At 46.3% G+C, this 20,449-nt stretch overlaps 4 protein-coding genes across 10 annotated transcripts; 1 reads left to right on the top strand and 3 right to left on the bottom strand.

Moving 5' to 3' along the window:
• Positions 1 to 190: 190 nt before the first annotated feature.
• Positions 191 to 6,182, bottom strand: LOC142903102 (solute carrier family 22 member 13). 5 transcript variants are annotated; one of them, XM_076048550.1, is made up of 11 exons: positions 6,000 to 6,182; positions 5,159 to 5,256; positions 4,904 to 5,058; positions 3,820 to 3,988; positions 3,586 to 3,688; positions 2,173 to 2,315; positions 1,829 to 2,040; positions 1,624 to 1,732; positions 1,015 to 1,266; positions 406 to 523; positions 191 to 355 (listed from the first exon to the last, which is right to left on the bottom strand). In XM_076048550.1, the coding sequence occupies exons 1-10, from the start codon at positions 6,180 to 6,182 to the stop codon at positions 439 to 441; spliced, it is 1,509 nt and encodes a 502-aa protein (XP_075904665.1). In that variant the 3' UTR covers positions 191 to 355; positions 406 to 438. The 5 variants fall into 5 exon arrangements, with proteins under 5 accessions (XP_075904665.1, XP_075904667.1, XP_075904669.1 ...); XM_076048552.1 differs by having other exon boundaries at positions 5,159 to 5,252; positions 6,000 to 6,138; XM_076048554.1 differs by lacking the exon at positions 5,159 to 5,256 and having other exon boundaries at positions 6,000 to 6,132.
• Positions 6,068 to 20,398, top strand: lipt1 (lipoyltransferase 1). 2 transcript variants are annotated; one of them, XM_076048556.1, is made up of 6 exons: positions 6,068 to 6,194; positions 11,210 to 11,279; positions 17,622 to 17,696; positions 18,299 to 18,882; positions 19,152 to 19,373; positions 19,547 to 20,398. In XM_076048556.1, the coding sequence occupies exons 4-6, from the start codon at positions 18,345 to 18,347 to the stop codon at positions 19,951 to 19,953; spliced, it is 1,167 nt and encodes a 388-aa protein (XP_075904671.1). In that variant the 5' UTR covers positions 6,068 to 6,194; positions 11,210 to 11,279; positions 17,622 to 17,696; positions 18,299 to 18,344; the 3' UTR covers positions 19,954 to 20,398. The 2 variants fall into 2 exon arrangements, with proteins under 2 accessions (XP_075904671.1, XP_075904672.1); XM_076048557.1 differs by lacking the exons at positions 6,068 to 6,194; positions 11,210 to 11,279 and having other exon boundaries at positions 17,350 to 17,696.
• On the bottom strand, positions 7,355 to 10,151 carry LOC142903159 (required for drug-induced death protein 1-like). The gene is made up of 2 exons (XM_076048652.1): positions 9,682 to 10,151; positions 7,355 to 8,295 (listed from the first exon to the last, which is right to left on the bottom strand). Exons 1-2 carry the CDS (start codon positions 9,907 to 9,909, stop codon positions 8,140 to 8,142), a joined length of 384 nt encoding a protein of 127 aa, XP_075904767.1. The 5' UTR covers positions 9,910 to 10,151; the 3' UTR covers positions 7,355 to 8,139.
• On the bottom strand, positions 11,308 to 17,148 carry LOC142903100 (uncharacterized). Of its 2 annotated transcripts, none has more exons than XM_076048547.1 (13): positions 16,600 to 17,148; positions 15,765 to 16,088; positions 14,645 to 15,340; positions 14,461 to 14,507; positions 13,995 to 14,094; positions 13,555 to 13,861; positions 13,360 to 13,417; positions 13,136 to 13,275; positions 12,955 to 13,058; positions 12,746 to 12,815; positions 12,483 to 12,568; positions 12,281 to 12,391; positions 11,308 to 11,631 (listed from the first exon to the last, which is right to left on the bottom strand). In XM_076048547.1, exons 1-13 carry the CDS (start codon positions 16,609 to 16,611, stop codon positions 11,626 to 11,628), a joined length of 2,061 nt encoding a protein of 686 aa, XP_075904662.1. In that variant the 5' UTR covers positions 16,612 to 17,148; the 3' UTR covers positions 11,308 to 11,625. The 2 variants fall into 2 exon arrangements, with proteins under 2 accessions (XP_075904662.1, XP_075904661.1); XM_076048546.1 differs by having other exon boundaries at positions 11,308 to 11,506.
• Positions 20,399 to 20,449: the final 51 nt, after the last annotated feature.

The following is a 20,449-nucleotide window of genomic DNA, read 5'->3' as shown; positions in this document are numbered from 1 at the left end:
TCCCAATTAGAAAGCGGCTTTATTTGTGAATTTAGCAGTGAGTTGTTTGCGTGGCGACGTGAAGAAAACCCTTTCCTCTGCTGAACGGCTCGCGTCAGGACTGGGGCAGTTGCATTTTCCCGAGTTGAGGCACCATCTGATTTCATTATATCGCAAGGAAAACACACACACATGTACACACACACAAACACACAGTGTCACTGAGCAACTCGGCATCTTTTATTGGGGAAGATTGGCACAGACTGTTTGTTGTGTTGTGTTGTACAGATCCCACTGGCTTCATAAAAAAAGAAACGACGATAGTACGATGAAAGGAACAATACTAGAATAACGGGAGCTGGCAATCACGTGACTATGCGCCCGCCATTCATCGACTCAAAATCACCAGTTGGAGATCAAACCGGACCGAGGCGCTTGAGACGGCGAAGGACAAATCGTTTAGATGAATCCTGAGTGTGTGTTGGCCTCCTCCTTCTCCGCAGGCTCAGCCGCCGCTTTGCCCGTCTGGCTGCTCAGGAGCTTTCTGGAAACACGTGAGCACACAAGCGTGAACGCATTCAAACGTAACAACCAGCCGGACAAACACGTCTCGTCCACGTGTGTGCGTGTGTGTGCGTGTGTGTGTGTGTGTGTGTGTGCGTGTGTGTGTGTGTGTGCGTGTGCGTGTGCGTGTGCGTGTACGTGTACGTGTGTGTGTGTGTGTGTGTGTGTCTCATACTGAATGTTGGCAGGAAAACAAAAACACACCAAACCCTTGTGACGCGAAATGTTAATTATTGTCAACAACAACCATGGGATTGAGTCCTGAGAAAGTCCTGTTGGAGGCAAATTAAAGGGCAACTCTGTTGTTGTTTTTAACTTTTTCTCAGCAATAAATGGCAACAATCAGTTTCTATTCCTCAATACCCAACAGTGGGCACACTTTTCTCTCATAAAAGGGCAAAAAAATGTCCATTCCATCCATCATCTGGGATCTGAATTCAGCATAATAAGAAATAACTGTTCAATTCTCACCTTGGCCACTGGATGGCGCTCAGAGTCGGCAAGCGGGGTCGAGGCTGCCGCTCGCACTCCTCCACCGAGTCGGGCAGCGGGACGTCACTGGTCTCGGGCAGGAGCAGGCACAGGGCGCAGCCCAACAGGGGACCGCTGCTGTACACCAGCATGGCGACCAATGAGATGGCTCCGTTGGGGTTAGGCGGCACCAGCGAGTTGACCAGGCAGCCCACCCGGAAGCTCAGGTTGACCAGGGACACACAGCGCTGCCTGGAGGAAGTGGGGGTTGGGGGGGTGCTTAGAGGGATGTGTGTAGGGATGTGCCGATACCACTTTTTTTTGCCGAGCGAGTAGAGTATGAGTATTTGCATTTCAGGACTCACCGATTACCGAGTCCTCACAAGTACTTAATAAGGCCATTACACATGATAGAATCAGTTTTTTGTTTTTTAATTTCCACAGATGTTGTGTTATTTGAACAACATTCCTCAGAATGTTTTTGCGAGAACAAGTTTCACTACAGTACAAACACAAATTTCATATACGTCGATATACAACTGGTATCTGTGTCGTGGTATTGGCACATATTTTATGAGTACTCAACCCCGTGCGTGCGCGAGCATCTACCTGACCATGGTGGGGAAGAGCTCGATGCTGTAGAGGACCGAGATGAAGATGGAGGCCAGGATGCAGAGCTTCCCCAGTAGGGCCAGAGTCATGGTGATCTCTGGTGGGGCTGTAAAACAGGAAGTATCCTATGGCCTCATCCTCATAGATTTTGATGTCCGGCAAATAAATATGACGTCATTTTGAAACAGTTTGGGAAACTCACCGTCCAGCATGGACAGCAGCAGCGACAGGAAGCATGAGGCGCTACTCAGCAGCAGCGTGAGCACACTCAGTGCGCGCCGACCAAGACGGACCAGCGGGATGAGCAGGCAGGGGGTCTCTGATAGGCCTGAGAAGAACTGGGCAGAGTAGACGTCCACGCCGAAGGAGCCCACGTTCATGCAGATGCCGTAGTAGGTGAGTGCAGACACAGCGCTGCATAGACGGTCGGAGAAAAGTTCACAGATTTTCACAAATTCCCCCCAAAAATTGTAAAAGTCGTTTTAATAGTAAAAGTTTTTTTTTTTTTTTTTAACTTTCACTCTTGCATCACTAGTTTTTCAGAACCTCAAGTAGCTCATGGTGAAGAGCCGCAGCAGGATGGTCGGGTGCTTGAGGAGGACGGTGTCACTAGGGGTGTGTCCTCGGTCCTGTAGCACCTGCTGTGCCTCGGCGGCCTTTTGCAGGTCGGTCCAGGCTGAATCCAACAGCTACGCGAGCACACACACACAGTTAATGTCACAGACACGGCTTTAAATAATTGACTAGGTGACCATCGTGTGTGTGTGTGTGTTTTCTCCACTTGGCAAAGACAATTTGAGGCAAAGTTCAACGGCTTGACACAGATTAAGTGCAACAGACGGATGTCTCTGAGTAGCCCCACCCCTTCTTCTAACCCCTTCCTTACTTACGCTTACCCTTCTCGGAAAACTGATTCAAACCTCATCGGGTTATACAATATCACGATACCAGACCAGTATCACAAAGCCGGAAGAGTATCACAATACCAGACCAGTATTGCAATACCTGAAACAGTATCGCAATGCCATAAGAGTATCACAATACCTGACCAGTATCGCAATGCCATAAGAGTATCACAATACCTGACCAGTATTGCAATACCTGAAACAGTATCGCAATGCCAGAAGAGTATCTCAATACCAGACCAGTATTGCAATACCAGAACAGTAGCACAATACCAGAACAGTATTGCGATACCAGAAACAGTATCATCATACCACCCGGAAAAAAAACAATACATTCTCGCGTTCATACTTTCAGATACTGACGGTTCAGTCTGACTGTCTGCAGCCACAGTGATGCTTTCACAATAGTGGGCTGCGCCATTCTCTCTCTCTCTCTCTCTCTCTCTCTCTCTCTCTCTGTCCCTCTCTCTCTGTCTCTCTCTCTCTGTGTGTGTGAGTGTGTGTGTGTGGAGTCAGACGGCGAGAGACAACCATGGCTCGAGTTCCTGTGAACTGAGGAACTCTGCCTCTATCGGCGACCGCCATCTTCGGCTTCTTGATGGGGCATTCAAAGAGCTCTTTTTGTTTTTTTATGAACGGGCAAGGTTGTTTGCCACCGGCTGCATTTGGCAAGGCAGCTAATCGCTTCCATTCCAACTCTGGAGTTGCCGTGGCGCTGTGTTAAGTGGGCTTGTGTAACAATGGAAATATAGTGTTAACTAGGGATGAATCACCCAAAAGTTAAGTAAAAAAAAAAAAAAGGGGGGGGGGCAGTTTACTGGAAGACACATAAAAACTTCAATTACACAGGGAATCCTGTCACTGAAAAAAACAAACTATCATTGATTCATTAGGATAAGTATTGAGATACTTTAGGCATGTTTTGGATCAAATTATTATCTCACATATGAGGAAACTGTATTGTTAGAACTATTCAGTGTATACAAAGTGTCATTCTTAATGATATGTGGCTTGATGAAAATATCTCTTGACAAGAGTTTTGGTGTCCTTTTACCAGGTTGATGCACTGTTTGTCTGCAGCACTGTTTTGACGGTAACGATCCAGAAGCGCAGCCTTCTTCTTCAGCAGCAGCCAGCGAGGAGACTCCGGGATGCAGCTGGTGGGACAAGAAAAAACAGGAGGGAAGCTGCTGTTAGCCATGTCAGCCCATGACTTCTTACACATTAAAAACAGAGGTGTGTGTGTGTGCTTGTGTGTGGGTGGGTGGGTGGGTGTGGGTCCACCGACAAGAAGAGCGGCAGACAGACGAGCAGCGGCAGACCCATGGCCAGGTGCAGCGAGGTCCAGGTGCTGCTGAGCCAGGCCAGCGGGGCCACGCCCATCGTCCCCAGGCTGAAGCAGAAGGGCAGGAAGGCTGAGGACCAGAGGCGGCCCGACGGCGGGGTCCACTCCACCGCTGCAGCAGGGGGCGGAGATGGGGAGGAGGGATGGACCAATGACAGGGCAAATCAAGGGAAAACCGACAACTTTGTCTTCATGCTACTTCATTCATGCTCGCGGAGCAGAATTTGCAGTGCCAGTAAAAAATGCTCAAAGCTGTTTTTTTTTGTTTTGTTTTTTAGCAATTGCTAACCAAGCTTGCTAACATAAATATTGACCATTTCAAAGTTTGTGTCTTCTTAAGCAAGTACCGGCTGGTTTAGCCAGCAAAGGTTTAGCTTATCTTAATCATCATAATGACATTTCTGAATTTAGAAGAGTTACAGGAAGTCAGAGAACTAGGAAGTAGCTCTGCAGCTCAGATAAGGTCTGGCCACACAGAAAAACACACACAAGAAAACAGGTGGAGCTCTTTAATTCGTCCCCGGCCACATTCTTGATCCCCTCTTAGTATCTTAGTATCCTTTTAGGGTTGAGGCACCCCACCACCACGACCGCTGGCAAAAGGCCAGAGGTCACCGTGACGCCGCTCATTCTGGGAATGCTTTTGAAAATTAATGATCTCTCTCTCTCTCTCTCTCTCTCTCTCTCTCTCTCTCTCTCAGGACACCTCTCTCAGTCCCAGCAGGTGGGCTTCCAAGGTGCCCAGATCCAGAACCCTGCAGTGGGCCAATCCCCCTTCATTAGCCTCATCAAGGTCACGTGTTTTGGATCTGCCGCATGTGAGCCAATAAGACGTGTGCTTCTTGCTCTTATGTAAGTCAAACTATCAAATCTTTAGCTATATACAAACAAGATTTTTGAGAAAACGTTTTTTTTATCTTGTGCATTTTGCACTTTCGGGTGTCAGAATCTAACATTGACCTTTGAACCCACAGCCCTTTAAAAGCTGCCCCGCCCCCCCCCCCTTTGTCTCTGTGTGTGTGGTTACCTAGGCTGAAGGAGCTGATGTTGATGCAGCAGCAGCAGAGGCCCGTCAGGCAGCGCACGGCCAGGAAGAACAGTGGATGGGGTAGGGCGGCAGGGGCGGGGCCACACACGGCCTGCAGGCACAGGCACACAAGCAGCATTGGGCGCTTGCCGTACCTGCAGCCACAAAAAAAATAAAACAAAAACAGGGCAGGTGGCGGAGGAGGCACAAGAGGGAGGGAGGTTTATTTCCCGCGTTTTTCCGAGACTGTGATACCGGTCAGAGATGGCTCCTCCGAACAGTGACCCCAGCAGCATCCCGACCATGAAGAGAGTCTGGCTGTACGGCAGCCACTCTGTCCACGCACACACTGACTGACGCACACAAACACAGGCTGTTAGACAACACAACACTACTCTTGTTTGTCCTCTCTGCGCAACATCCAGGAAACTTGACAGTTTTGCGTTTGTTTTTCCTGGCAGTAATGCACACTGTCCTGATAAAAAAGGGCCATAAGATGTAATAATTTTTGTAATGTAATAAATTTAGTTAATAACACAGTAAATAAAGACATTTAATTGATTAATGATTAAGCATTCGGACAGAAATTTATGACAAAAAAGAAAGGTACTTGCTATGTTTTTTACCGTCAAAATAAATGCAAATTTTGACAACAAATTCAGTTTTGAAACTAGGTTGCCCGAGGACTCAGTCATTGACTGGAGCTATAATTTAACTTTAAAAAAAAGTAGAAGCGTTCAGATTTGAAGTTCATGTGAGTGTGTGTGTGTGTGAGAGAGAAAGATCTTGCTAGGTATTAGTAACATTAATCTTAAAACTTCATATTTTAACACCACAGGGGTGATGATATGAATCAAAGATGTTCATTATTAAAGTAAAATAGCAGAATGTTTACAACTGGTTGAAAGGGGTGTGGAACGCTAGCGCTAGCTGTGTTTAGGACCAAAACAAAAACTTGACTTTGAATAATTTAAATTAAAAAAAAAAAACATACATAAAAACTAAATAAATATGAATATGAATCTATATATATAGTTATTTATTATTCTAAAAAAAAAAAAAAAAAAAAAAAATCATGTACTTTTCGGTAACTCACATCTGGCTCATCAGTGGGCCGTGATTGGTTGACGTCCGCGGTCCTGTGCTCACTGCCGTTCCCCGGGAGACGGCAGGTGGTCGCGAAGATGGCGACGGTGAAAATGTCCAAAAAGAAGAGCAGCGGGGTGAGGAGGAAGACAAGGGACAACCGCCAGTAGACGGCGCGCTGCAGGGGGGACATGTTGGACTGCAGGTACCACTCAAACTCCCTCTCTCTCTCCCTCTCACTCTCTCTCGCACTCTGTCTATCTCTCTCTAGTCTCGGCGGTGGAAGTTAAAAAACAAACAAAAAACCAAACAAAACATGACGTCGTGCGACTACAGAGAGTGTCCGAAGCGAGAGAGTGCCGCTTGTCCCCGGAGCTCCATGTCCGCTGTTGCCTCTCGTGGTAACTTCTTCCCGCCGCTGCTTGCACAGCTGCTGCTGCTGCTGCTCTCACCGAGCGCGGACACACACACACACACACACACACACACACACACACACACACACACACACACACACACGCACAAAAAAAAAAAAAGTAAAGTGGAGAACCTTTAAGGGTGCTTTCATTTGGACCGTCGCCCTCCCTCCCCTCCTTCTCCCCCCTCTTCTCACTTTGGAGCAACCTGTGAAGTTGGTGGTGGTGCGAGTTCTGCGTGGTGAACCAGCGCCCTCCTGTGGCTGGCCGCTGACTATACCTCCTTTAGTCCCCCCGCCCACTAAAAGGGAAGAATACAACAAAAAAAGTTACATGAAAGTGTCGAGAGAATGAGCAAAATGGACACAATGAGCTGTTGGTATTACTATTACTATATAGTAGATTCATAAATACCGCACACAAATACAAACACACTGCACACATTAAAGCATTTTAATCAACCACTTAAGTTTTCACCACGGTGCAATGAAACACTATTTTATTAACACTTGTTTAGATATGTAAATAACTTGTCCGTATTTTATTTCTTTATTTCCCTTTTGTAATTCACTCTTTGTACTCTTTAATTCTTCTCTTTTCACTGTATATTCTGTTGTACCATGCAAATTTAGACCAATGTGGGATAAATAAAGTCCTTGATTTTATTTATTTTACCTTTATTTTACCAGGAAAGTCGCATTGTGAGATTAAAAAATCTCTTTCTCAAGGGAGTCCTGGCCAAGAGGCAGCAAAACTTAGAAATTACAAACTATTACTAATTATTATTTGATCTTCTTCTTCTTCTTCTTCTTCTTCTTCTTCTTCTTCTATAAAATGTGGTTGTAAAAATCAAAAAATCTTCTTCTTCTTCTTCTTCTTCATAAAGAGAACATGGAAAGAAACTGATGAGACAGCCAGGAGTTTTTTTTTTTTTTTAAAGTGCTACAAATTGGTTTTGAAATTCAGTTTATTTTGATTTTGACAATAAAATGAATTACAAGCAAACACATAGAAACTATATGCAGGTCATGTGACCTTCTTGGCCCGACACTGACAAACCTGTTTTGTTTTCTTTTACTCTTCCAAATGACATGCTCATACTACTCTAGATTAAAAAAAAGAAAAGAAAAAGAAAAAGAATACCACGACTGGATATCAGTCGACACAGAGTGTCGTATGACAGAAAAATCAGTGATTTGGTACTTTGCTTACAATCTCCTGGTCATGACCATGCCCCTTCCCGTTACTTAAGTCACCACTGACAACTCCTTTGTTCTTTGTTTGTTGTCAATTTGCCTTTTAGCTTAGCTTCCAGCTGCCTTCGTATCAAATTCCTGCTTCTCTCTTTCCTATTTAATCAACAGCAAGGCCACTCGTGATGCGCATTACTTACTTTAGTATTTTCTTGTTAGATTATGTACAAAAATAGTAATAATACATTTTTAAAAAGTGTCTACAATTTCTCGATGTGACACATCACTCACTGGCTTACAGAACGACTGACGTTGCTTTGATTCCCATAAATATGTTTTCACACTTTTTTTTCCCTCTTTATTTTGTAAAACAGACCAAAAAAAAAACAAAATCGCAGAAATCCTCTATCCTCTATCCCTCCATCCATCCGTCTCCATCACTCAAGTCTCAGTTCAGGAAAAGTTTTAAACCAGCCTCCCGAAAATGTCTTTGCGCTTCAGGTGGTCGACGTAGACCCTCCCTGCCGCCGCCGCCACCTCATCACGCCTTGTTGCTGCTGGAAGAAGAGAAGGAGCGCTGGTATACCTCCGTCACCACCGTGGTGGTGGCGGCCGCCGGGGAGGCGTAGACGGAGGCCAGGTTCTGCAGGCCAGCCAGCAGGCAGCGCCAGCTAAACCGCAGTGCCTTTCCCACATTCTGTCGCACAGCAAGAAGAAGAAGCAGGAAGGAGGAGAAGGAGGAGGAGGTTTTGATAAACAACAATTAATTTCCGCCGTCATTCTCATTCATCAAACAACATTACACAACACACAGTTCAACACAACCAATCTAAATAAATTAATAAATAGATAGATAAATAAATAAAACTTTGACATGAGAACATCACTAATAAACAACCTCCCCTCTGTCACTGCACATAGTGCATTGTTAAAAGTCCACATTTCATTGAAAGAATTCAAGTCCCTGCTCTTGTCTCTTGTAAAAAGTGAAATCGACATGGAGTCAAAGGACTGAATCAATTTTTTACGAATGACAGAGGGATCAACCTGTGCCCCATTATTCACCTTCTGCTTACGGCTCAACCACATTCCCAGTTTATCCAGGTTTTAAACTTTGTTTAAAACCTGGCCTTTCCTCTTGCACTAGCGACTGTAGGTAAAACCAAAAATAAAAGAGTGTTGAAGAAGAAGAAGAAGATTTTAATCTCTAAAGGATTAAAAAAGTAAGAACCTCTCCTGCATCCTCGCTTGACAGCCACCAGGGGGTGGTAGAGATCTAATGGGCTATGATGCGCTTCTGAGGACGATCACATTTCTGAGCACAGGGTTGTCTTCGCGGAGCCGAAGGCACGTTCGGGCCACTGGCAAGGGGTTGAATAAAACAGGAAATGACACTGAGGAGAGCGCTGGTGTTTTTTTGCCGCTCGTGACCCCTGAACGCAAGCGTGACCTCGGCCACAGAGGACCACCAAGATGTGAGTGCAAGAATTCCCCTCCGGTTCAAATCAGTGACTTTGGCTGATAGATGCGGCTAGGCCTCAGCCCTGCCCCCGGGGGTCAAAGGTCACCAAGCTTTGCCAGCCAAGTTGAAGTTTAACAGTAGGGGGGTGGCGCTTCGAGCTTAAGACTTCAGATAAACTCTCGCATTGCTCTACAGTTTTTGTTCTTTACATAATATATCAACAGGATCATAAAGGTGTTAAAAACTTTTGTGTGTCTCTAATGACGATGACAACAAACTTTGTTTGCATTTTCACTCTCCTGGAGCACAGAGGAATTCACATGACGGCGACGCAGCACATTTCAAACAGAAACATGACGCTAAGAAGTTCTTTCTTTTGTTTTGTCTCCCGCAATCGAAGCAGACTTGTCGCAATTGTTATCACTTACCCCTTGAAATTGAAATTAAAATTTCTAAATTTTAATTTCACACCTTGTGACCAAAAAAATAAATAAAATCACCAACAACAGTAACACCCGAGTAATGATCGCCCTGTTGAATGGTCATGTGACCCTAATCAGCCCCAAGGCCAAAACAAACGCCACCCCTCCACCCCCCTCTGAGGTCAAAGGTCCCTCTCACCTTCCTGTACTTCTTGTATCGCCTCTTCTTTCTCCTTTTCTTCTCCTCCTTCCTCCTCCTCCTCTCCTCCTCCGTCTCCTGCTCCTCCTCCTCCACCTCCTCGATCAGCGGTTCATACTTGTCCGGCAGCACAGCGAACTGAACCTCCTTGGACGTCCTCTGAGGCTTCCTCCTGGCCGGAGGAGTCTTTGCTGCCGCCGCTGAGTCTTCCTGATCCTGCGCTCCCATCCTCCTCCTCCTCCTCCTCCACCTCCTTCTCCAACTCTACTACTTCTCTCCGACTCTCCTGCCCCTTGTTCCCAGTCCTGGGAGGACCTTTGGAGGAGGGCGGAGTCACGCTTTTATTACTATTAGGCGCCCGGAGCCTTTGGCTCAGGAGACTCTCCTGAGCTTTGACATGAAAATTCACTAAAAGAGATTAGATGAAGAATGTGAAGATTGTTTCGCTGCTGCTGCTGCTTCTGCTGCTGGTCTTGTTGGCTCAGAGTGAAGTTTGGTGAAGTTTTGCTCAGAACTTAAACAATTCCTGTGTTTACTCAGCAGAACAAACAGAGAAACACGGTGCAGGCAATCGGGTCAGGAACAAAAAAGGAAAAAAAAACTTGAAAAGCATGCTGAGACTGCTGCAGGACATTTTTCCTGTCAAACTGACAGCGACCTGCAGAGGAAGTGAGATGATATATTTTTCTAAAAAAGGGATTCGGGTGCAGGTTACAGGTGCAGGAATGTAGCCTCCGAAGCTCATATCATAGCTTAGCTTTGCAATAATAATATTAATGATAATAATTATTGCTGCTTCAGCGCACTCGAAAACCCCTATGATACATTTCTTTTATTTAGTCTCTGTTTGGACCAGCGGTGGGCAAACGTTTTGACTGGTGGGGCCACAATGGCTTCTAAAATTTAACAGAAGGGGCCAGAGCAGGAGCAGATGGATGGAGCGTTTTGGTGTACCACCTCATAGGAGGAAAAAATATCCATGGGATATGTATAAAACATGTACTTTAATGTCAATTGAAAATGAACAGCGTCGCAGCAAAATCATTGTCTTAGAAGCCCCATCGTATTTAGCTTTTTATTGAAATGACTCTTAAAACACTGAAAAAAGTGTATGAAGTACAGCTATTTTATGACTTACTTTCGTTGAATATAATATCCTCAAGTTTTGCAGGCCGGATACAAAAAGCTTAGGGAGCCACATTGAACTATCATCCTGCAGAATAATAACAATAATAATCATAAATATTATGATAATAACGCTTCAATCCACTGGAAAACCCGAGAACATCACACATGATGGGATCCTGGTGAAACTGTGGCTTTTTCGCTTTCCTCTGCGGTGAGGTGACTTGCCGGTGCCCCCTGTGTGTGTCAGGCTCCATCGAGAGCTTTTTTCAACCACTTCAGTTTCAGGTTCAGGGTAGGAAAATAATCAACCAATGGCAAACCAATCCAACACGCTGTTTTTTTTTCTTCTTCTTTAATTAATCTGCACTCTTTTTTTAAAATGCTTTTTGTATTTTCCCAGACGGCAACACAAGAGGCCCAGTCATCCCTTAATAAGTGGAGCTCTGCTGAGGAGAGCTGGGAGGATTAAGGTGAGAAAAAAATTCAATAACTCAAACACAGAGTGGAGCTCTTTATTGTCAGTCAGGGTGAAACAAGAAAAAAAGGTCAAATGTACATCACATCATTTGTCAGCATGATCACCATCAAAACAAACAAACAAACAAACAAACAAGTGTACAAGCAGCCCAACTGAGGCTTTGCGGGTCCGTAGTGTGCAGTCGTTGGTGCATCATGGGCCTTTGGCCGACCTTTTGCCCTGCATAGAGACACGGACAGAGGAACTGTTTTACACGTTGGACTCACGTTTCATTTCCTGTGAAGGATTTTCTTCACTACTGATAGACTCTGAGTGAGAACATCTTTCCCGGAATCTTCTCAAAGCTGGTACAAAAAAAAGAAAAATGTGAAGTTGTGGGTCTTTGTGTGTGAGTGTGTCTCCTTTTGTAACAAGTTCGCTTTTTAATGTATGTGGTCAGTCAGAGCAGTGCGTGAAAAACCTAATCTGAAAAATAAAAATAAAAGCCAAGCCTGAAACTAAATTAGCCCTGGAAAAAATAAAAAAACGCTGATGGAAAATTATGTCACTGAGGTCTGACCGCACGCAGGTACACACATACACACATACACAAGCACGACATCTATTTGAAATGTCAAGTCACAGTTTTTGCGCCGCACGCTGGGCTCTGACAGGAAGTGTGAGATGCGTGGGTGTGTGTTTCAGTGTGTACTTACTGCCATTGCGTGTGTGTCTCTAGTGTGTGTGTATGTGTGTAGTGGCTTCGGTGGCTTCCGGTTGGCTTCTTTTAATTCATTGAGCCTTCGGTTTCACTTGTGTTCACATGGGACTGAAGTGACTGACCTGAAACACTCAAACTAACCGACCGCCGACTGGCATCACTTTTAATTCTTAGTTTGTTTCTGGAGAGAAAATCTGAAACTTTTTTTGTCATTTGACAAAAAATATATTTACGTGTATGTACATATATTTCCTTGTCAAATGATGGTTTAAAGCTCAGCCAATGTCTCTTACGATTGCGGGCAGTGTGAAGGACAGTCCAGCAGGGGTCTTCACACTCAGGTTCAACTTCTTCTTCCACTGATAGTAAAACTCCACGCACTGAGAAAGGGACTTGGTCTGGACCTGGACACACACACACACACACTGAACTCTGCGCCGATGAAGGTCATGTGACACTTTTCTCTGATGTTTCAAACAGAACTGAAAAACTCACGGCTCTCTGGACACGGCCGAAGTCTTTGCCATAAAGCTGCAGGGATTTGAGCAGCAGCCTCGTCTCTGCAGGGCTCCAGCTACTGCCTGGAGTGTGTGTGTGTGTGTGTGTGTGTGTGTGTGTGTGTGTGTGTGTGTGTGTGTTAACAAACAGTGGTTAAAGGACTACTTCGTAAAAAAAAACAACTAAAGCCCATTGAGCGTCGTTATTCTCTTGATAACAGTGTTCGAGTTTTCTCTGTTAAATAAATGGAAAGAACATACTTCTGGGCGGCGGGGCCGAAGTCTCCTCGGAGGTTTCAGCGGCAGGCAACAGAAGCTTCTCCACCGTCAACTTGAAAGACGGAAAAAAAACAAGACGACATCAGCATCGTCACATCAATCATTTCAACGCCCAGAAAAACTATTTGGTGTTTGAAGAAAACACTTGATAAGTAGGCGCTACACGGCTGAACAACCAATCAGATGTTTACCAGGAAGTCACCGCGGCACTCTGATAGGATTTGGAGGATGGTCTCTGGGCTGGCCCCGCCCCCTGGCACCACACTGGAGTGAGCCATCATCAGCAGAGCTTCAACTTTAACACAGGAAAACAGTCAAAAAACAGTTCATACATTGACGGATATCATTGTGGCGTACACGTGTTTGATTTACTTCTTAGTTGAGTGTCCGGATGTTCCAGATGGTCATGTGCCATCCATAGCAGCAGTGCATTGTGGGAGTCGGAATCGGTATCCTGCCACTGCTGTAGGGGTGGAATGTCTGCCTGGAAGTCCCGCCCCTCGTTGATCACCCTGTGGTTGGTGTTGGTGTGAACAGGATGTAGGATTTGTTTTTTGTTTTTTTGCTTTTTAGCATGTTGAGAAGACATTACATACGGCTTTGTGGTTTTTGTCGTTAGTGTTCCCGGAGGGGGAGAGGCTGCTTCAAGGAAACCTGCAAAAAAAGGAAAGTGCACGCAAACATGATGTCATTCCCTGCAAAACGTTTGTAATGTGAAAGAGCCACCAGAGAGGGCGCCATTTCACTAGGTCGACAGGTGACAAGTGCCGGTGCCCAGGAGTCAAACTCACTGTCGCTGTTCTGGAGCCGCACCGTCTGTGCCCTCTGCTGCCTCCTGCTTGCCAGGTTGCAGTAGAGCCCCGTCCCCGCCCTGAGGGGGCACAGCATGGGCGGTGGGGTGTAGTGCTCGTGCACGCCAACACCCCTGGCCCTCGCCTGCTCCCCCTGCAGGCTGCAGCAGCGCAGCAGGCTGCAGTAGAGCGGCGCGCAGGCAGGGGGCGCCGTCGGTGGGTGGCTGCTGCGCCTCCTCTGGCGGCCGCGTCCCACTGCGGGCGGGTCGGGCGACGTGGTGGGTGACAGCGGGGAGGGGTTGTCGCTCTGATGATGCAACAGTCAGATTTTTGCAAAACTGTTTTTTCTTTTTTTTTTTTTCTTTTTCTTTTTTAATCTTTTTTCTTATTCTATTACGACAAAGTCATTTCCTGTTTGTTCCTGATGTGTGTTAGCTCACCTTGTAGGCCACCGACCGGGTGCCGCCACTGTGAGAACGCATGTGTCCGTTCAAGGCCGGCAGACTGCGGAACTGTCGACCACACACCACGCACAGCAGCCTGTGGTGGGAGACACAATTGTTGTTGTGGTTGGAACTTAAAGGTTAATAATTGTGGACGCCCTCCCCGTGAACTATGGTGGCCTGCATCCCCAAACCTGGATACCTGGTGCACCTTCTTTTTCGTTGGTTTATTTGAAGACACAAGCGTTCACCTCAATTACAAAAAGCGCCCTCAGGTGGGCTGTATTGTCCACACCAGGCTTCCTTAGAAATATGGTGGTTCAGGATGGCAGCTAGCTGGGAGCAAGACCTTTGATCCACCAAATTACATTTATTGTATTGCGATTAAACTAATAAAAATTTATGTGCAGGTTATTTTACCAATATAAAAAATTCATTATTCATAAAAAATAATTCAGGTTACCTGCTGTTCAGAGGCTCAGAACTGCTTTTAGGCTGGGTGGGGGCTGCCTGAAAATCACAGGAAAAGAAAATACAATAAGCTAACCTTTACTTTGACTCTTTTATTGTTTCAGTTCTTTTGTACGCTTCCACTTATCAGGAAATATGTCATTTGAACTCTAAATATGCACAGACACCAAACTTACAAAGCTCCAGTCACTTTTGCCACTTGCTGCTCTTGCCCCGCCTCCTTCCCCGCCCTTTGCTGTCCAACTGGCAGAGTGGGCGGAGCCGCTGACCTCTTGCTTGCATCCCACCTGCAGTGAGGAGCCGCTGTTGGAGGTCATGGAGGTCCCAGAGGTCCCAGAGGTCCCAGCGGCGGCCAGGAGGTCCGTCTGCTCCGGGATGGGCAGGAGGTGCTGGCTGGAGGTCGGCTGAAGGTCGGGGATCAAGGTGAAGCTGTCAAAGTCGCCGCCCAGCTGCGTGAGGAGGTCCAGCCTCTCGTGGGGCTGCATCTGAGGGCTGGAGATGTTTGGTGTCTGAGGGTAGTGGGGGCTGGGGCCCGGCGTGGTGGGGCTGCAGAAGGGCTGGGTGTTGTGGTAGAACTGGCTGCTGGAAGGTTCCGCGGCAGCCGGCGACGAGTCCACGAAGTCCAAGCAGTTCCAGTGTGGAGCTGGAGGAGCCGGCGGCAGAGCCTCCGGGGTGGAGGCCTGGGGGGAGCAGTGCAGCTGGGGCAGAGTGCTGGACCTCCAGGGGTCCTGGGCCGCACCCTGCTGGTACCACCCTGTGTGTGTCCTGTAGGACCCCCCACTGGGGTTCTCCATGTCGGGCTGGTAGAGGAGGGCCACGCCATTGGCAAACTGGCTCTGGTGCTGGAGGTTCAGGTGGCCCATGGCCTGGTTCTGGTCCAGAAGAGACAAGAGAATGGTAAATAAATGACGCGCGGTTCTGTTTCTTGTTGTGTTTTGATGCAAAGGTCTCGACCTTGAGGTTTCCTGCTGAGGAGAACAAAACATGTTTGAATTGATTTAATTCAGTGGTTCTCAACTGGTTCTCAAGACCAACATTTTTCTTTTTCCACAAAACTCAAGATTAATCCATAAAAATAAAAGCGGTAGCCCACTTTCTATCATGTCTAGTAAACAGATTTTGAAATTATTGAATTGTGTGTCCTGCAAAATAAATGTCCACCTTTTTTCTCTCTAAACATATATATACACACATATATACACATATATACATATATGTATATCAAAACAGCTTTGCGACCCACTTTTGGGTTGCGACCCACTAGTTCACTCGAATCGCAGATTCAATTTCATTCACCTGACACGTGAAGGTGAAACCTGCAGCTTCGTCGGTTCCCCTCCAGTCTGGTTCATAGAACCCCGAGTCATAGCCGCGGTTGTAGGGGTGGTAGAGTGGCGGGGACAGGAGGTGGGGGGAGCCGGCCGGGGGAGGGGTCACCAGGTCGGGGGAGGAGACCTGAGGGGCCGGAGCCGGGCAGAAGAAGCGGCTCATGACAGGCGGCGGCTGATTGGCGGTGAAGGACGGAGGCGGGTGAGGAGCCGGCGGGGGGTCGGAGACGAGGCCCGGAGCGGGAGGGAGGGAGGGGTCCGGGAAGTGAGGCATGATGGGATAGGAGGGAACCTGGGGGAGAGGGGAGCCAGGAACTGAGTGACTTGGTTTCGAGAGTGCTGTTTGTGTGTTTGCGAGTGTGTGTGTGATCAGTGGATCACACACACACACACACACACACACACACACACACACACACACACACACACAGCTCTTAAAGTAACAGTCAAGTTTCGGTACGCACCACGTCAGTGTTCACCAAAACGTATTTTCTGTCTTAATCTTAAGTCTGGACAATTTTGCTTTAAAATTATTTTAATTATTTTGTTCTTATTCGGAGGTGAAAATTGTTCAAATACAGAGAAAAAACTTTTTTTCTATTTTGACTTGTTTTTTTTTGTTTCCTTTCTCTGTCTGCAACGTCCGTGTCAGTTTTAGCTCTCGGCTTTAAAACTTGAAATTTTGAAACGACGAGAAAGAATTGAAAAAATAGACAACAGAATGTGAATAAATAAAAAGTAACAATTAATACGCACCCCCATCGATATCTGGTCAGTAAAGAAATAATGAAAGAAGCGCTCACCTGATGCATCATCGATCGACTCTGACAAACTCTGACTTGGGTGAGTGCGTGTTTTTGTGTTTGTGTGTGTGTATGTGTTGTGTATGAGTGTCATGTCAGGATGTGGTCACATGTTCTTCCTCTCTCTGGTCGTCGCCTCTGACTATGCTTCCTTCTCTTGATGATGATCTCAGAGGCCGGTGGAACAGACAAGTTTGAGTCAACAAAAAAATTTAACTCCAAAACACATTATCGCTAGAGACAATATTTATGTATATATTCAGAATATTATTCGACCATACAATTCTAATTTCATACTGATCTTTTTGACTTATTGACCTGTAACGAAAAGAATGGCACCCCTGCAATGGACACAGCACCCCCAACTGGCCTTTTACAGCCAAAGAATTGACAGGTATTTTTCTGATGAAAAGGTGCCAATCATGCAATCAAAGTTATATAGTCCTACAGGAAGCCAGGCAGCTGCGCTCTGAGAGTGGATTTTTTTATTTTTATTTTGAATCATTGAAGAAGAAAACTACATAAAATAGTCCTTATTTTATGTAGTTTTCTGTTTGCTAGACATGATAGAAAGTGGGCTATTTTTAAATTTTAAGACTATCATGTACATTTCAAAAAAATAATGTATGTTTTACTGAGGATATGGTGTTTTTTTTGGTTGTTTGTTTGTTTGTTTGTTTGTTTTTTTACCACAACAATACACGAAGAAGTCTTTAAAGCGACTCTTTTTCTTTTCTTTTTTTTATGACCGGAACCAACGTCAGATGGCCCACAGTGCAACACGAGGTGTGGGACCGAGGTCATAGTAAAGCGTCCTATAACACTGTCACACCGGAATAAAATTCTGCTTTCGCGTAAAATATAAAGAAATGGGTGCAAAATCAGAACATGAATGTGAACGATTAAAAAGCGGTTGTGGGTTAACATCGATAATAAATTCAATCAAGCTTATGATAAAGACATATTTGCAACGAAATCGTATAACACACGTTTAAACATTTTATTCCTATATTATTTTGAAGGCGCAGGCCGGAAACTGTTGGATTGCTGTTTCCTGTCACCGGTCCGCTCCAGAATTACTCCGGTCAACAATTCAGGTCAGCGTGAAACCACTTTTACTGTTTCATCCAACAAATTGCCTGTTTAAATGTAATTTTGAATACATAATTACACATAATTACATAATTGCATGGTTGTTGTTTTTTTTTAACCTGAACCTGACAGGAAGTTCCTGAAGACGCTGAAGCTAATGTTAAAGCTAGTAAAACTGTGGCCGGCCGGGCTGCCTTCGGTGAAGTTAGGTTCAGGTTGGATGACGAGAGAGTGCTCCTAATAATCAAAACGTGGTCATGTGCCCTTCAACAGTTATTTCACCCTCTGATGTCATCTCCCACCCCCCCGAGTTAATATTTTTAGTGGACAACGTTGTGCCGTTCAACACATGATCATACAATAAAAATATACATATGTAGACACGGTCAAATACAATAAAACTTTGAAATAGTTTTTTAATTAAAATATGGGTTGCTTCTTGCTAAAGATGGTTACCAAATGTTATAACAGGAAACTGATACATTTTTCAAGTAGAAAATAATCTTGTTTTTCCCAGGTAACGATCTCTACCATTCAGTTTGTTTTTATCGCTAGAACTTGGGTAAAAAACCCTTCTTGTTTTTTTTTGTTTTTTTTTTCATTGTAGGTTTTGGGGACATGAGGCAGCGACAGATTTGAGTTGGCAAATTGCCATGCTGTTGCACGTCAGGAGGGCGCTGCCCCTTTTCAGAAGCGGCTGGGGTGTTTGCCGTTGTCCAACCGGCAGTCATCCAGTCCTCACTCGCTCTGCCCATGTCAGAGGCTTCCCGGCGGCCTCCGCCTCCGACGCCAGCCTGGTTCTGTGTTCCCGCTCCACCGACGTCTACCAGAACCTGGCGCTGGAGGACTGGATCGACGCCAACGTGGATCTGCAGAAGCGCAGCGTCCTGCTGCTGTGGAGGAACCGGCCGGCCGTGGTGGTCGGCCGCCACCAGAACCCCTGGACCGAGTGCAGCCTGCCGGCCATGAGGGAGGCGGGCATCCCTCTGGCGCGCCGGCGGAGCGGCGGGGGGACCGTCTACCACGACCTGGGCAACCTCAACTTGACCTTCTTCACCTCCAAGAAGGCATACGACCGGAGGAGGAACCTGAAGGTGGTCACCGACGCCCTGCGGCTGCTCCAGCCCGGCCTGGACGTCCAGGCCACCGACAGGTTCGACATTCTTCTCAATGGACACCTCAAGATCTCAGGTGGGTGGGAGGATTCTGAACCCTGGTTATTAGATATTCTGCATTTATACGTAATTTTCCCTTGAGCATGAATAAATAATTCTGAGTCTGATTCTAACTAAATATCTGATTTCTGATCAAATTTGTTTACATTCACTTTTGTTATTAATTTCAGTTCCCTTTATATTGTAAATGTTTTGTTTATGTCTTTCAGTTGTTGCCACAGGTTATCTCCATATGGCATAGGTCTCTGTGTGACTGTACACACTATTTGTTGTTTCTGTCGACAGGAAGTGCGTCCAGGCTGAGCAGAAAGTCATCCTACCACCACTGCACCCTGCTGCACTCGGCCGATCGCTCCGCCCTCTCCGCCGTGCTCCGCCCCTCCTGTCCCGGCATCCAGAGCAACGCCACGCCCAGCGTTCCCTCCCCCGTGGCCAACCTGGTGGACCATGCCCCCACGCTGCAGTGGGAGGAGCTGCTGGACGCCGTGGCGCGACAGTACAACACAGGTACCTGCCGCTCTTTTGCGAATAAACCTTTGAGTTGTGGCACCCTGTGTTGGCCAACGTATGAAGCTGCAGTGCAACAAAGGGCACCTGCCAGATTGAAAATGCTTTGATCACTGATGATTAAATATGAATGCGGTTGCTGATAAGTCTCCACTCCACTCTGTCTGCCACAGAGTTTGCCCTCAGTGCTCTGTCGACCTTCATCAACCCCGAAGACCAGTCGGTGTTCCCTGGACTCAGTGAGGCAGCTGCGGAGCTGCAGAGCTGGGAGTGGACGTTCGGTAAGACGCCCAAGTTCAGCGTCCAGTCCGCGATAAAGCTCGTGGACGGTAAATTCAGCGGCACCGCCCGACTGCACTTGGAGGTGAAGAACGGCGTGATGGAGAGCTGCGGGCTGGACGTCCCGTCAGACTGGATCCCGCCACGGCTCAGCGGCGAACTGAGTGACATGCTAGTCGGCGAGAGGTTTTGTCGCCACCGTGCGGCAGCGGCGCTCACTGCAGCGCTGCGGTGCGAGAGCGGAGAGCTGCACAAGAGACTGCACAAGCTGTGCGAGGCCGTGTTGTCTGCTATGGGCTGAAATGATCCCTTTGTTTTTGTACTTTTTATATTTGTCATTTATATCACAAAAGTACAGAGGTACTTTTAAACGATTTAATTATGTTGCTTTTTTTTCTCAAACGAGTAAGGGTCAGTCCACAGTGCTGACGATGATAATGAGCAACACCTTATTGTTCATATTTTATTATTTATTATTTTATTTTACTGGTTTGCCAGACAAAAAGAAAAAAAAACGGACTAATTGTTTTCTGGAGAGGTCGTATGTCATCGCGCATGCGTAGTGCCCCCTCCAGCGACGACGGACGGTAAAAAAGCAAGATGAGTCACTCGTTGAGTGAGTCGTTGCCTTTTTGAAACCAACCACTGTCGGAAGCCCTGAGAGTTACGGTGTAAAATCTGTACGTTGTGTTTTTTGCGTGGTTGTACTCTTAAAATAAAATGAAGTCCTTTTAAATTGTACTGTCTTTCAAGACAAGGTGTCTGAATTTGTCGTTCAATGATAAACCCAAAGCAGG

The sequence above is a fragment of the Nelusetta ayraudi genome, unplaced genomic scaffold (genome assembly GCF_046127955.1).
Source record: "Nelusetta ayraudi isolate G7.1 ecotype Tasmania unplaced genomic scaffold, CSIRO-AGI_Nayr_v1 ptg000106l, whole genome shotgun sequence".
In the NCBI taxonomy this organism is placed as follows: Eukaryota; Metazoa; Chordata; class Actinopteri; order Tetraodontiformes; family Monacanthidae; genus Nelusetta; species Nelusetta ayraudi.
Note: the sequence above shows the minus strand (reverse complement) of the source record. Positions and strands in the feature narration are given on the sequence as shown.

Coding starts and splice junctions, on each gene's coding strand:
- LOC142903102 (XM_076048550.1), bottom strand. CDS start 6,182: ATGTCCCCCCTGCAGCGCGCCGTCTACTGGCGGTTGTCCCTTGTCTTC. Junction 5,059..5,158: donor GGAGGAGCCATCTCTGACCG/GTATCACAGTCT, acceptor TTGTGGCTGCAG/GTACGGCAAGCGCCCAATGC. Junction 524..1,014: donor AGCGCCATCCAGTGGCCAAG/GTGAGAATTGAA, acceptor ACGTGTTTCCAG/AAAGCTCCTGAGCAGCCAGA.
- LOC142903159 (XM_076048652.1), bottom strand. CDS start 9,909: ATGGGAGCGCAGGATCAGGAAGACTCAGCGGCGGCAGCAAAGACTCCT. Junction 8,296..9,681: donor GATACAAGAAGTACAGGAAG/GTGAGAGGGACC, acceptor GCTGTGCGACAG/AATGTGGGAAAGGCACTGCG.
- LOC142903100 (XM_076048546.1), bottom strand. Junction 13,862..13,994: donor CCCGGTCGGTGGCCTACAAG/GTGAGCTAACAC, acceptor TTGCATCATCAG/AGCGACAACCCCTCCCCGCT. Junction 12,569..12,745: donor TTCGGCCCCGCCGCCCAGAA/GTATGTTCTTTC, acceptor CACACACTCCAG/GCAGTAGCTGGAGCCCTGCA.
- lipt1 (XM_076048556.1), top strand. CDS start 18,345: ATGCTGTTGCACGTCAGGAGGGCGCTGCCCCTTTTCAGAAGCGGCTGG. Junction 18,883..19,151: donor TGGACACCTCAAGATCTCAG/GTGGGTGGGAGG, acceptor TTCTGTCGACAG/GAAGTGCGTCCAGGCTGAGC. Junction 19,374..19,546: donor GGCGCGACAGTACAACACAG/GTACCTGCCGCT, acceptor TGTCTGCCACAG/AGTTTGCCCTCAGTGCTCTG.